This window comes from Notolepis coatsorum (assembly GCF_963971535.1).
Source record: "Notolepis coatsorum genome assembly, chromosome: 13".
Taxonomy (NCBI): Eukaryota; Metazoa; Chordata; class Actinopteri; order Aulopiformes; family Paralepididae; genus Notolepis; species Notolepis coatsorum.
In genome coordinates, this window is record NC_140177.1 from 63,368,141 (window position 1) to 63,383,506 (window position 15,366).

A 15,366-nucleotide genomic window follows, 5' to 3' on the forward strand; every position below is an offset into this window, starting at 1 on the left:
CAGTTCTAAGCCCTTCCCACTCACACGTGGGACACGCCAAGGGTGCCCACTGTCTCCATTGATTTTTGCGGCGGCCATTGAACCCCTGTCCATAGCTCTTAGAGCTGAATCCTTGTTCTCTGGCATTAGGAGGGGAGGTAGCGAGCATAAAGTATCTCTTTATGCAGACGATCTATTGCTCTACATATCAGACCCAATGGCCGGTATCCCAAATATTTTGTCTCTTCTAAAGGTTTTTGGAAGCTTTTCTGGCTACAAATTAAACGTACAGAAAAGTGAATGCTTCCCAATTAATGATCTCGCCCGGAATATTTCCCATCGCCTTCCATCTTTCCAGATAGCGGATACTGGTTTTAAGTACCTGGGCATTAACATCTCCCAATCTCTTTGCTCTCTTCGAAAACAAAACTTTACCACATTAACAACAAAGGTAAAGGCTGACTTACAGAGGTGGAATGGCTTACCCCTGTCCTTAGCTGGCAGAGTACATTCCATTAAAATGAATGTATTACCCAGATATTTATACTTATTCCAAAGTCTCCCCTTATTTCTCCCCAAAGCATTTTTTCTTGATCTGGATAAGATGATCTCTTCATTTATCTGGGAGGGCAAAACACCAAGAATAAAATTATCCTTGCTGCAAAGGGATAGGAGTCAGGGAGGAATGGGCCTACCAAATTTCATGTTCTATTACTGGGCCGCCAATCTTCACAAAATTGTCTTGTGGACGAGTGAACCGGACAGCAGCTGGGGTCAATGAACACAACCTTTGCGTATGACTCCCTCCCTTGCACCACCGGATATCCCAGAATGATCCAATTATCCTTAACATTCCTATGTATACCATAGGATCTAACACTCTAAATTCTACCATAAGTAGAATGTCGACTGTGGCTTGGCCACTTACCCGTAAAAAATAAATAAATAAAAATGTAAATGAGATAAACTAAAAATAAAGACCAAAAATAAGCTTCAATTGTCATGCCCTAATCACTTACATTTTATATGAACTTGTGTAATTTATAGTAACCCATGAATAATATGAAGGTATTGAACTGAAGAGAGAGCCTCAATAAATCAGAGAGAGCGGATGAAAAAGAAAAAAAAACAAGTAAAAGGAAGAGAACATTAACTTAGATCTTAAAAGAGCATTGCTATGCTTAAACATCTAAAGTATAAATTGGAGAAGTAGTGAAATTATTTCCCATTAATAAAAAACAGTTTTTAAATACGTATATGCAGCATTTCCCCTGACCGGGGTGGGCGATGATCGTTGTGTAGAGTGATCTTTCAGCCGGCCGGCTATGATGGCTCTGTGGTTCTGCATCTAGATAGCTGTTGATTATTCCCCCGAGGGGCTTCTGGTAGAGTGAATGGCCACGTATTGCTGATATTCCAGAATGCTCCATATATCAAAGAATGCTTCGATGTTCTAGATCATAGGTGTCAAACTCACGGCCCGCGGGCCAAATCCGGCCCGCCACGTCATTTGATGTGGCCCCCCAAGAGCTCAGGTAAAAAAAAAAATTTTTTTTTTTTTTTTTTTTTACATTAATATTGGGTTAAAAAATAGCAGTGTTAAAATAATTGTGGGTTAATGCGTTAATAAAGCTTTAACTTTGACAGCCTTAGTTATTACACATTCTTACACATACATGTATGTTGAACATCTGAGGTAACAAAGGAAAAAAGCCAAAAGCACTTACTCCTCAGACATTCTTTGACAATTTTACAGCCCAAAATACAAAAAAGATCCAGGCGGAATAGGTAACAAAGGGTTGAAGAAATATTGTCTGAACTGTCAGATGCAAACTGTCTGTGTGACATAACCGAGCATCTCGCTCAATTGAATAAGAAGCTGTAGGGACGCAAACAAATCCCACCCAAAATTTGACCAATATAGTTGTGAACTGAGACAACCCTTATTTTGTTATTTTTGAGTACAGTTACAGTTGTGTGTTCATGCAGACACATAATAGCAATTTCATTACGAATTGAAAATGGGGGACCCTGATGTAAACAAGTCGAAAGTCTTTCTCTGGTCTGCATCCCCTTAACAATTGTGTGTATTGAGCTGTACTGTACTGTACCCATTCTGCAATCTGTTAATTAAAGTTAATTAAACTATCTTCCATTAGTTGGATGTATGGCCTCTGCAAGGTTGTGTGCAGCCATTTGTTTTTGTAACATCTGCTACATCTGTCCCACGTGTTCTTTGCAGCTCACAGTTGTTAGTTCTGCCCCTCTTGACTGTGACAAAAAGGTTTTGAACAAACTTAATGTCATAGCTTGTATTTGATGATATTCTTCTTTGTTATTTACTTGAATGGTTTGATCATTGATTGGTGGAGTAATATGGGGTTCTGATAAACTAAAATTATTTGTTAAAATAACATAAGCTAACATATATTTTTACATTTATGCAAATTAATATCCAATATGTATAACTTGAATAAGTAATAAATACAGAAACACCATGTTTAACAATATGTAAATGTGTAGCTACATTTATTTTACATTACATTAACATTTATACGGTCTTTGGCCCTTTGAGGGCAACCATAATGCTGATGTGGCCCTCTGTGAAAATGAGTTTGACACCCCTGTTCTAGATTATTCCAATATGTCATTTTTACATTGTCTGAATGTTCCAGTATGTTCTGGAGTGTTCCAATCTTGAATCCAATATGTCCGCAATAATTTAAACACGTCGGGGAAAGCATTCAAAAACTCTGAGCACGTAGGTCTCTCTGTCCCAAATCCTCGGTTATTAAAGATTGTACTATATGGTGACCTTGCATAACTGAGATTTAAAAGGCCATTTATACACTATTCTGCGTGTTGTTCAGACAGGAATTTGGCTGCATCTTCAGGCGAGTTGAGGAGAACCCTTGCTCCTTGTTTGTCGACAATGCGGAGTATTGCAGGGTATATTAGTAGGGGTCTGTATTTCCCCAGGTATAGTTGAGACATCACCGTCTTGAACTTGGCACGCAGTTCCACTACATCATGACAATAATCTTCAAAGCAGTGTATTGGTACCTCCATGTATTTCAGATTGCCTTTCATCCTGCGAGTTTCACGAATAATCATTTCTTTTATTCTGACTTGGCGCAGGATAACCAATATCACTCTGGGCTTAGCGTTATTGTCACTGGAGCGGGGTCCCAATCTGAAGCACTGATCCACCTCCGGTATTTTAGGAAGGATCCCTGTTCCCAAGATTTTCTGTAATACTGTGGCAAACTCTTCAGGGTTTGCACATCTCACTGATTCGTCCAGACCGACAATACGAATATTCAGCTTGCGTTTTTGATATTCCATCTCGAATATTTTGGCTTTCTGTTCTTTATTGATTCGCGTAAGCTCCGACGTTATTTCGCTGAGCTCCGTCTTGATTTCATTGTAGTTCCCCTTCATCTCAGCAGTTAGGTTAACTTTGTTAGCCTCTACTTCATTGTAGATGCGAGTGAAATTGATTTCGTGGGCTTCCACTACTTTCTCCAGAGCCTCGGTGCGTTTATTCTGTGCGTCGGCGTCCGCTCTCAGCGCATCAATTTTGCCTTCAATAGATTCTTTAATAGCATCTACTTTTTGAGTTATTATCTTCTCCGACAGTTGTGATTGGAGGATCATTTCCTTCATTATTGTCTTCCCCATTTCCTCCATTTTCCGGATGATATGTTCGGTATCTGCGGAGGTGTTTGATGGGGATGAACTTGAAGCAGCCTCTGTCAAGTCTATATTTCCTGCTGTCCGCTGTACGAATCCTGGGTCCCGCGGCGGGACCTCTTCGACTGGTTTTGGTTTCACTGCGTCTTTCCTTGTGTTTGGCATCTCGATTCTTTTGGTCAATATAGTTAGTTGATAGTCTCAGTTGATATATGCGTCAAGTTGTAAACGCATTAATGGTTTAAAAATATGTTTTTAAAACGAAAAAAAAAATAACGGGTGAGCAGCTGTGTCACATGCGACCTACTCCATTCTAACGCTAAACCGGAAGTCCTTGAAGCCATATTTTTAAAGTCGATACAACAATTGGGTTTCTTGAAAATTTGGTCGGCCGGATTGGCAATTCAGATGAGAGCAGGGCCAATAGTGAGGTAGACTGGCAGGATCCTGCTTCAGATTCACACCAGCTCAGTGCCGGTTCTTGGGTCCATAAAATCATCTTGTGGATGTTGGCTGCCCAATAATAGTTTCTTATATCAGGGAGTGCCAATCCCCCACCCTCTCTAGGCCTCTGTAAGAACTCTCTTTTTATTCTGGGGGGCTTGCCTCCCCATATAAAATGGGAAATCAGTGCATTTACTTTAGTAAAGAAGGATTTGGGTAAGAAGACTGGAAGGGATTGAAAAAGGTATAGAAAACGTGGAAGCACATTCATTTTTATGCAGTTTACCCTCCCCGCAATAGTTATATGTAAGCTATTCCATCTCTCCAGGTCTAATTTAAGCTTGGCTATTAGGGGTGAGAAATTATTCTCGATAAGGTCTGAAAATTTACGACATATGTTCACTCCCAAATACTTAAAACTGTCTTTAGATATCTTAAAGGGGAATTGCTTTTCAGGGATCTGTAAGGCTAGATTATTCACTGGGAAGCATTCACTTTTTGAAAAGTTAAGTTTGTAACCTGAAAAGGTTCCGAATCTATTCAGTAGTCCGATAGTCTGAGGGATGGTAGACAGTGGATCAGAAATTAATAATAATAAGTCGTCTGCATACAAGGAGAGTATGTGTTCCGAACCATATCTAAAGATTCCTTGATTGTAGTTGGCGGATTTGAGCGCAATAGATAAAGGTTCGATTGCTACGGCAAATAGCAAAGGACTCAGAGGACATCCCTGGCGGGTACCTCTACCAAGAGTGAAGTATTGGGATATCATCCCATTAGTACTCACAGATGCTTTAGGTGCTGAGTATAAAAGTGTTATCCAAGAAATAAATTTGGGGCCCATACGAAACCTATTAAGGACCTCTAGCAGAGGTCGCACCCTATCAAATGCTTTCTCCGCATCCAAGGAGACCACCACCTCTGGTGTCTCACCGGATGCAGGAGAATGAAGAATATTTAAAAGGCGCCGGATATTAGAGAAGGAGTTGCGGTTTTTCATAAACCCTGTTTGGTCTAATGATATGATACCTGGCATAACCGAATCTAGCCGCATGGCTAGTGTTTTTGCTAGGATTTTATAGTCTGCATTTAAAAGGGAGATAGGGCGGTAGGAGCTGCAGTCAGATTGTTCTTTACCCGGTTTTAATAGCAAGGTTATTGAGGCCTCAGTGAGAGTTGGAGGCAGAGCCCCTTGGTCCAGAGAGTGATTGAACATTTTTAACAGGAGGGGGGTTAATTTATCTATGAATTTTTTATAGAACTCTATTGGATAGCCATCTGGGCCAGGGGCCTTGCCACTTTGTATCAGTCCAATCGAGTCTGCTATATGACCAAGTTCTAGAGGTTGGTCTATTTCGCTCGCTTGCGTGTGGGTTATGGATGGGAATTCCAGGTTGTTAAGAAACCTTGTCATGTCTGTATCATCCGCAGGGGTTTGTGAGGTATAAAGCTCGGAGTAGAATGTTTTAAAAGTCTCATTAATAAGAGATGGGATGACTGAGTTCTCCGGAGGGAGTCCTTATTTGTTCAATTTGTTGGGATGTCGATCTACTCTTAATTTGGTGTGCCAAAAGGCGTCCTGCCTTTTCCCCATGTTCGTAGAAAGACCCACGTAATCTTAAAAGCTGTTTTTCAGTCTCACGGGTTGAAAGTAAGTTATATTCCATTTGGAGATTTTGTCTTTCCTTGTCTAATTCAGGGGTTGGGGATACTGATAATTTTCTGTCTAGTTTTGCAATACTTTCCATGATCTGTTCCTGTTTTTGTTTTCTCAGTTTGTTTTGTCTTGCAGAGTAGGATATAATCTCTCCTCTAACTACCGCCTTTAAGGTCTCCCAGAGTAGGGATGGGGATATGCTGTCATGGTTATTGGTTATAAGGAATTTGTCAATCACCTTGGATATTGTTTGGCAGAATCCATCATCACTTAACAATGTGCAGTCCAACCTCCAAGGGGGGCGTGATTTTTGTAGGAGTGAGAATGCGATGTCAAGTAGTAATAGGGTGTGATCCGATATCACTATAGTCGAGTATTCTGTATTATTGACAGCCGGAATGAAATATTTATCAATATAGAAGTAATCAATTCTAGAGAATGTTTTATGGACCTGAGAGTAGAAAGAGAAGTGTTTTTTACTCTGATTAAAAAAACGCCATGGGTCCACACATCCTATTTGGGTCACAAATGATGTAATTGATTTTGCCATTTTAGAGGGAGAGACATTCTTTGGATTAGATTTGTCTAGCCGTGGGTCTATTGCACAGTTGAGGTCGCCCCCCAAAATCAAATGGTGAGAGTTCAAATCAGGTAAACATGCTATTACTTTTCCCATGAATGCTGCGTCATCCCAATTGGGTGCATATAGATTAACTAGCACTACCATGACATTATTAAGGGATCCTGAAACTATAATAAACCTGCCCTGGGGGTCTGCTGTAACCTTAGTTGGTCTGAACTGTACTGTTTTATGTATTAAAATAGCTGTACCCCTTGCTTTACTACTGAAATTGGAATGGAAGGTTTGTCCAACCCAAGAGGCTTTCAACCTATGATGATCCTTTGTGGTCAGATGGGATTCTTGCAGGAAAGCTATTTCGGTTTTAAGTTGTTTTAGGTGGGAGAATATTCTGCCTCTCTTGACTTGGCCATTGATGCCTTTGACGTTCCAAGAGACAAATCTTAGACTTGCTCCTCTCTTATTTGATGCATTAGCCATATTCAGATATCAGGGTATGTGATGAGGTAGCATAGGATCTTGTTGAAAGGAGGCGAGGAGAGAGGACAAAACTAACACAGACAAAACTAACACAAACAAACTTGTAGGATCTAACACCCAATTTCCCTGACACCCAACCACTCCTTGCGGAGAACATACACCTCCCTAAGCTTGTCCTAAGGACTAGAACTAGCAGCAGGGCTCCAATTACTGTGTCACTTCCGTATGACATAATCATTAACATTCTTGAGCAAACTAGGCTCCTGTCTTATTCACAGTTATGTCCATTTAATTATATTAGAATAGACCATATGAAAGCCAACAATATCAGCACCCCTGGGTAGGGAAACAGGTCAAACAGGGTCAAATGAATAGCCTATGGCAGCCCTATTGGACTATATCAGATAGAAAAAATAAAGATAAAAATAAATTTACAAAAAAAAAAATATATATATATATACACATACACACATACATACATATATATATATATATATATATATATATACATACATACATACATAATAATAATAATAAAAAAATAATAAAAATTAAAATTAAATCTATTAGAAGAGAGAATATATATATATGTACAATAATATCATTAACAAAATAAAAAATAGGAGTGAAACCATAAATAATACAAAAAGGGGCATTATATCAAAAAAAAATGAAAAGTCAAAATAGAGTAAGTAACAACAAAATCAAGATTTATTTATAAATAAATTATTATTATTATATCCAAATGTATATCTAAGTTGTATATATACCCATATATCTACATATATATATTCATACACCTACGCCTGTTTTTTTTTTTTACTTTGACCAGTCAGCTGGTTCTTTTAGCGTTTATCGCTTTTTCATCGCATTCATACTTGGTCAAGTTCGACCGACAGAAGCAGGCTGAAAGGGTTCAGATGGGGGGGAAGACACTCTGGGAAAGGCACGGCTGCCGTCCGGGATTCGAACGCGCTCAGCCCCAGATCCGTGACGAGCACGGTTGTCCACGGCGCTGAAATAGCACTCGCGGTACGTGGTGAGCTACTGGAGCTCCCCACCTACGCCTGTTTTTATACAAAATAATAATACTCAAGTAGCATATTTAAATATCCTTAATAATTATAACCATAGCAGTGACAATAAGGTCCTAAGAACTAGGCTCCTGTGTCATTTCCGTATGATATAATCACTAACATTCTTGAGCATACGAGGTTCCTGTCTTATTCACAGTTATGTCCATTTAAGTATATTAGAATAGACCGTATGAAAGCCAACAATATCAACCCCCCTGGGTAGGGAACCAGGTCGAGCAGGGTAAAGTCAAATGAATAGCCTATGGCAGCCCTATTGGACTATATCAGATAGACAAAATAGAGATACAAATAAATTTATATATAAAAGATTTTTTTTTAATAATAATAATAATAAAAAATAATAATACAATTAAAAAATCTATTGGAAAAGAAAATATATATATATAATAATATCATTAACAAAAAATATAAAATAGGAGTGAAAACATAAATAATAGTACAAAAAAAGGGGGTATTATATGCAATGAGCCGTACTGTATTGTACCCATTCTGCAATCTGTTAATAAAGTTTTCAATCAATCAATCAAGTTAACTTTGAACCTCGGTTGTCAAGCCTCGTCAATGTTGTGTATGCATCTGGGTAGGCACACTGTGCCTTTAAGACAGCACGGTGGTCTTACGACAGTGCTGTGAAGTACCGTCAAGTGTTGTGGTAACGTCAGTTGGGTTGGTGTGCTGTTGTGCACAGTGCACTGGTTGAGCTAGCCCCTTTCGTGACTGCGATGTGCAAGCCAGGGGCTTTTGAGCATGAAATAAAATGTCTAACCTTACGTCGTAGTCCGGTGCTTTTTTGGAAACATTATAGTCATAACAGATACACCTAGCTGGCTGCTTTGAGCACACAGGGCTAACGTTAGCTAGCAAGCAGCTATCGCTAAAACGCTAACTAGAAGCTAACCACTGTATACAGTTCCAGTAGACTAACATTACACCTCTGTGATTTAAATGTGTCCTTAGTAACTTATACTCGAGGGTTGTACTAGGGTTGGATGCAGTTCCCCGTTGGTCAGTCTGTCTGTTTTCCATCTTCTGCTGTGTTTAACGTTATCCGTTTGAGAGTGCTCCTGATGGCTAGCCTAGTAACGCAGGACTTTTATCATTATATGTCCGCGGGTTGGCCAGTACTGCGCGAACTTTTATTAAACATTATATGTCCGCGGGTGGTCTTGTGCAGTGCTCTCGTGGCACTGTCAACTAAAGCGAGCACTCAGAAGACGCGCACCGTTTGCCAGTGCAGTGATTGCAGAATGGTTTTTTTTCGCATTTGGCGAGTAAAGTGGCCTAATTTCCTCCCCTGTATACACTGTTACAGGTCACCGTGCGACTGCCCAGTGACCTGAACCTCCTACCAGAGGGGAGGTGTTGGAAGAGGTGATGAGCTGGGTGCAGGGGGTCACTGATGATTTTGTTTGCGCGTGTGATGGTGTTCTGCTTGTGTATGGAGTCCAGGGTGGGGAGTTTGCGGTTAATGATTTTGGATGCCCTTATGATGATCCTGTCTAGTCTGTGTAGTGTGTGTTTGGGTGTGTTGCCGTACCATACAGTGATGGAGAGTGAAATGATGTTTTGTATTATGGCTGTGTAGAATTGTATCATTAAAGTCTTCCTAACCTTGTACTTCTTGAGTTGTCTCAAGTGAAATAATCTTTGATTGGCTGTTTTAAGTAGATGAGTGGTGTGATGATCCCAGTTGAGTTTATTGCTGATGTGTGTTCCTAAGTATTTGAATGTGTCTGTGGCTGAAATGGGTTGGTTATTGATGAGCATGGGTGTTTTAGTGGGTGTGATTTTCCGAAAGTCAATGATGAGTTCCACGGTCTTGCTTTTTCGTTGAGTATAAGGTTGTGTTCTCTGCACCACGTTAGTGTCCGCTCCACCTCCAGCCGGTAGTCATCCTCCTTGTTGTTGGAGATCAGCCCTAGGATGGTGGTGTCGTCCGCGTATTTCAGCGTTTTGACTGAGGGGGATGCTGATCGGAGGTTGTTTGTGTAGAGGGAAAAAAGCCACGGGGAGAGAACACACCCCTGTGGTACCCCAATGTTGGTGGTCAGAGGGAGAGAGGTGAGGTTGTTGTAGCGGACTACTTGTTTGCGGCCCTTCAGGGTGTCCAGCAGCCAGAAACAGAGGGAGGGGGCAATGTTCATGTTGGTCAGGGTTTGGAACAGTATGAGGGGGTCGATGGTGTTGAAGGCACTGCTGAAGTCAATAAAAAGTATCCTTGCATAACTGTTTTTGGTCTCCAGATGCTGGAGGGTGTAGTGCAGTGCCAGGTTGACTGCATCATCAGTAGACCGGTTTGTGCGATAGGCAAATTGTAGAGGGTCCATCAGGGGGGATGTGAGTGTTTTTAAAACTGACAGGACTATGCGTTCCAGCACCTTCATGGCTACTGCCGTCAAGGCCACGGGTCTGTAGTCATTAAGGCTAGATATTTGGGGATGATGGTGGATTGTTTGAAGAGGGCTGGGATCTGCATTTGCTGGAGTGAGGTGGTGAAAATGCCAGTGTAGACTGGTGCTAGCTGGTCAGAACAATAGCTGAGGCAGGCAGGTGAGATGTTATCCGGGCCTGCTGCCTTGCCCTTATCCAGCCTCCGGAAGAGGTTCCTCACTGTATCTGTATCAATGGTGAGTGGGGTGGATAGGTGAGGGGGTGGGGTGGGCCAGCTGTCTTTAAGAGGCTTCTCAAACCTGGCAAAGAAGGTGTTCAGCTTGTCTGGGAGGTGGGGGTCTGCGTCGGGGGGGGGGGGGGGGGGGGGGGATTTCTTTTTGTAATTGGTTAGTTCATTGAGAGTTTTCCAGACTGCCCTAGTGTTGTTTGAATCAAATTTATCCTCCAGTATAGTGGCATAGGATGTTTTTGCCTTCCTGATGGCAGCTCTAAGGTCATATTTAGCTGCTTTGTAAGTCTCAGTGTCCCCCTCCCTGAACGCAGTGTTTTTCCTTCTCCGCAACTCAATGAGATCGCGTGAGAACCACGGTTTATTGTTACCATAGGTTTTAACAGATTTAGTGGGGATATGGAGATTAACACAAAAATCTATATAGGATGACACTGTGTCTGTGTAGGAGTCTAGATTATCACAGGCCTCACTAAAAATAGACCAGTCAGTATATTCAAAGCAGGCTCTAAGTGTTTCAATAGCATCATCTGACCAGATTTTAACTTTCCTAGAATGAGGTTTGACAGACCTGACTTTCTGAGTGTAGGTAGGAACCAAGTGAATCATAGCGTGATCAGAGTTTCCGAGGGGAGCTGTTACCTGCGCACTGTAGGCGGATGTTATGGTGTTGTAACAGTGGTCGAGTATCTGCTGTTCTCTCGTGGGATGGTCCATTTGTTGTTTATAATGTGGGAGTTCTTTAGATAAATTGGTGCGATTAAAGTCTCCCAGCACCGTGATGTTACAGTCGGCGTGCTTGCGTTCCAGGTCGGAGATATGGCGCGACAGCTCGTTGATAGCCCTGTCGCTCACTTCAGTCGACTGAGTGGGTGGAATATATACTCCTGTTAGGATTACAGAGGCGAACTCTCTGGGGAGGTAAAAAGGTTGGCATTTCACAGACATGAATTCGAGGTGGGGCAAGCAGTACCTGTGCAGAAGGGTGGAATTATTGCACTAGCTGTATCATTCAGGTCCTAGCTGTATCATTCAGGCCCTAGCTGTATCATTCAGGCCCTAGCTGTATCATTCAGGTCCTAGCTGTATCATTCAGGCCCTAGCTGTATCATTCAGGCCCTAGCTGTATCATTCAGGCCCTAGCTGTATCATTCAGGCCCTAGCTGTATCATTCAGGCCCTAGCTGTATCATTCAGACCCTAGCTGTATCATTCAGGCCCTAGCTGTATCATTCAGACCCTAGCTGTATCATTCAGGCCCTAGCTGTATCATTCAGGCCCTAGCTGTATAATTCAGACCCTAGCTGTATCATTCATACCCTAGCTGTATCATTCAGACCCTAGCTGTATCATTCAGGCCCTAGCTGTATCATTCAGACCCTAGCTGTATCATTCAGACCCTAGCTGTATCATTCAGGCCCTAGCTCCAGCTGCTGCTGGCGGGTCTCAACTCAACACATAGCACACGAGTCTAGCTAGCAAAGGCAGCTTCTCCATCGCCGACACGCACGCTCTCAGCGGTCTAGCTTGTGTGTCTTCCTCTGTGTGTGCTCTGTGTGTGCGTGCGCCTCTTATGTGCGCGTGTGTAAAATGAAGCAAGACAAATAAAAGGAGCCCGAGCTAGAGCTGCCGCGGTATTGATATTTTCCTTACCGCACGAATTTGCGCAATATTTCCTACCGCCGCGGTAATTACCGCACAGTGCGCACAAAAAAAAATAAAGTTTTAATGCATTTTTTTTTTTTTAGTAGTCTACTCTTATAGCCTGCCTCTAGTCTAATGGCGCTTTTCCACTGCATATTACCTACTCGACTCGACCCGCTTTAGGCACCTGGTACTTCGTTCCTTTTCCACTGCAGCCAGGTACTACTCCGTTTGGGGAATGGGGATGCAGGCGGGGCCGCTCGCTTGTGTACACTGAAAGCTCCGTGGGCATAGATGTCCGAGGGCTTGCAGCAAGCCAGAGTTTAACACAGTTTCAATCAATCAATCAATAACAACATTAACCAGACTCTCGTTGCGTCTATTCTGCCAAAGCTAACGTTACCTCTCATTGTGTATTCTACCAAGCAAACCCGGGTTTAACGTTGTTACCTCTCGTGTATATCGGCTGACTGTAGTATTAGGCTAATCACAACAACAAACTTAACACATCAGCGATCTTGTTGTGACACTAAACTCTCCGCTCGGTGGTAAATTGGGTTGATGTCGGTTTTGTTTCATCAATAAATAAGGCAGAATACACAGTGAATCCATTCTTTTTTGTTTATTGCACTTGGTTCTGTCGCAAACAAATCCTGAATGAAATGCATCCTTAGCGAGGCAGTAAAGATGGCGGCGCGGCGTTCTGTTTTCGTTCAGAGGCTACAAAGTGTGACGCGTCGAGTAGGGGGTATCTGCAGAGCCGCAGAGCCAGGCTGGACCAATAGGGTCGCTTGGAACCGAGTAGGGTATATCTGCAGAGCCGCAAGCCGCAAGCCAACTTTATTATTATGATAAAAAACAGTGGTGACGCGGTATTCAGCCTAACTCTGCGGTGAGCGTGATGCAACAGCGATACCGCGGTAATGCGGTTATCGCGGCAGCTCTAGCCCGAGCCCTACCCGAACCCTATCTGTCCCTGGTGTCGGGCTCCGTCGGGCTTGCAGACCTCTATTGTGTATATATACTACTTGGTCACGTGATACATTTGCGACTTTATCAGTCGATGAGGACCGACCAAATGCACCATCAAACTGCTGCTGATTGGTCTTTGTGTATGCCCATCAGGATCCCAGTATTCTGGTTGGCTGTGGTGTTGCTGGGCAGAGGGGAGTGGAGCTACATACTAACCCCTCCCTCCTAGTCCACACTGATTGGAGGATCCACACTCTGACACACCCCCTTCCTGTCACACTCCACAACCTGGTGAGAATACACACTAACACAACACACGCATATACATACTGTAGGTGTGAGATGTAAGTGAAGCTTGGAGCTGTGTGAGATGTAAGTGGAGCTTGGAGCTGTGTGAGATGTAAGTGGAGCTTGAAGCTGTGTGAGATGTAAGTGGAGCTTGGAGCTGTGTGAGATGTAAGTGGAGCTTGAAGCTGTGTGAGATGTAAGTGAAGCTTGAAGCTGTGTGAGATGTAAGTGAAGCTTGAAGCTGTGTGAGATGTAAGTGGAGCTTGAAGCTGTGTGAGATGTAAGTGGAGCTTGGAGCTGTGTGAGATGTAAGTGGAGCTTGGAGCTGTGTGAGATGTAAGTGAAGCTTGAAGCTGTGTGAGATGTAAGTGGAGCTTGGAGCTGTGTGAGATGTAAGTGAAGCTTGAAGCTGTGTGAGATGTAAGTGAAGCTTGAAGCTGTGTGAGATGTAAGTGGAGCTTGGAGCTGTGTGAGATGTAAGTGAAGCTTGAAGCTGTGTGAGATGTAAGTGGAGCTTGGAGCTGTGTGAGATGTAAGTGGAGCTTGGAGCTGTGTGAGATGTAAGTGGAGCTTGAAGCTGTGTGAGATGTAAGTGGAGCTTGGAGCTGTGTGAGATGTAAGTGGAGCTTGAAGCTGTGTGAGATGTAAGTGAAGCTTGAAGCTGTGTGAGATGTAAGTGAAGCTTGAAGCTGTGTGAGATGTAAGTGGAGCTTGAAGCTGTGTGAGATGTAAGTGGAGCTTGGAGCTGTGTGAGATGTAAGTGGAGCTTGGAGCTGTGTGAGATGTAAGTGAAGCTTGAAGCTGTGTGAGATGTAAGTGGAGCTTGGAGCTGTGTGAGATGTAAGTGAAGCTTGAAGCTGTGTGAGATGTAAGTGGAGCTTGAAGCTGTGTGAGATGTAAGTGGAGCTTGGAGCTGTGTGAGATGTAAGTGAAGCTTGAAGCTGTGTGAGATGTAAGTGGAGCTTGGAGCTGTGTGAGATGTAAGTGAAGCTTGAAGCTGTGTGAGATGTAAGTGGAGCTTGGAGCTGTGTGAGATGTAAGTGAAGCTTGAAGCTGTGTGAGATGTAAGTGGAGCTTGATGCTGTGTGAGATGTAAGTGGAGTTTGAAGCTGTGTGAGATGTAAGTGGAGCTTGAAGCTGTGTGAGATGTAAGTGGAGCTTGGAGCTGTGTGAGATGTAAGTGGAGCTTGAAGCTGTGTGAGATGTAAGTGGAGCTTGAAGCTGTGTGAGATGTAAGTGGAGCTTGAAGCTGTGTGAGATGTAAGTGGAGCTTGAAGCTGTGTGAGATGTAAGTGGAGCTTGAAGCTGTGTGAGATGTAAGTGGAGCTTGAAGCTGTGTGAGATGTAAGTGGAGCTTGAAGCTGTGTGAGATGTAAGTGAAGCTTGGAGCTGTGTGAGATGTAAGTGGAGCTTGAAGCTGTGTGAGATGTAAGTGGAGCTTGAAGCTGTGTGAGATATAAGTGGAGCTTGAAGCTGTGTGAGATGTAAGTGGAGCTTGAAGCTGTGTGAGATGTAAGTGGAGCTTGAAGCTGTGTGAGATGTAAGTGGAGCTTGAAGCTGTGTGAGATGTAAGTGGAGCTTGAAGCTGTGTGAGATGTAAGTGGAGCTTGAAGCTGTGTGAGATGTAAGTGGAGCTTGAAGCTGTGTGAGATGTAAGTGGAGCTTGGAGCTGTGTGAGATGTAAGTGGAGCTTGAAGCTGTGTGAGATGTAAGTGGAGCTTGAAGCTGTGTGAGATGTAAGTGGAGCTTGAAGCTGTGTGAGATGTAAGTGGAGCTTGGAGCTGTGTGAGATGTAAGTGGAGCTTGAAGCTGTGTGAGATGTAAGTGGAGCTTGAAGCTGTGTGAGATGTAAGTGGAGCTTGAAGCTGTGTGAGATGTAAGTGGAGCTTGAAGCTGTGTGAGATGTAAGTGGA

The 15,366-nt window shown here is 42.8% G+C and overlaps 1 protein-coding gene across 1 annotated transcript in view; it reads left to right on the forward strand.

Annotated features, from left to right (window-relative positions):
- Nucleotides 1-15,366, forward strand: part of ctc1 (CTS telomere maintenance complex component 1) — a 199,952-nt gene that overhangs the window by 132,389 nt on the left and 52,197 nt on the right. Inside the window, exon 15 of the mRNA XM_084327685.1 lies at nt 13,319-13,456. Coding sequence (XP_084183811.1) covers nt 13,319-13,456 — 138 coding nt within the window. The remainder of the gene's footprint in view (nt 1-13,318; nt 13,457-15,366) is intronic.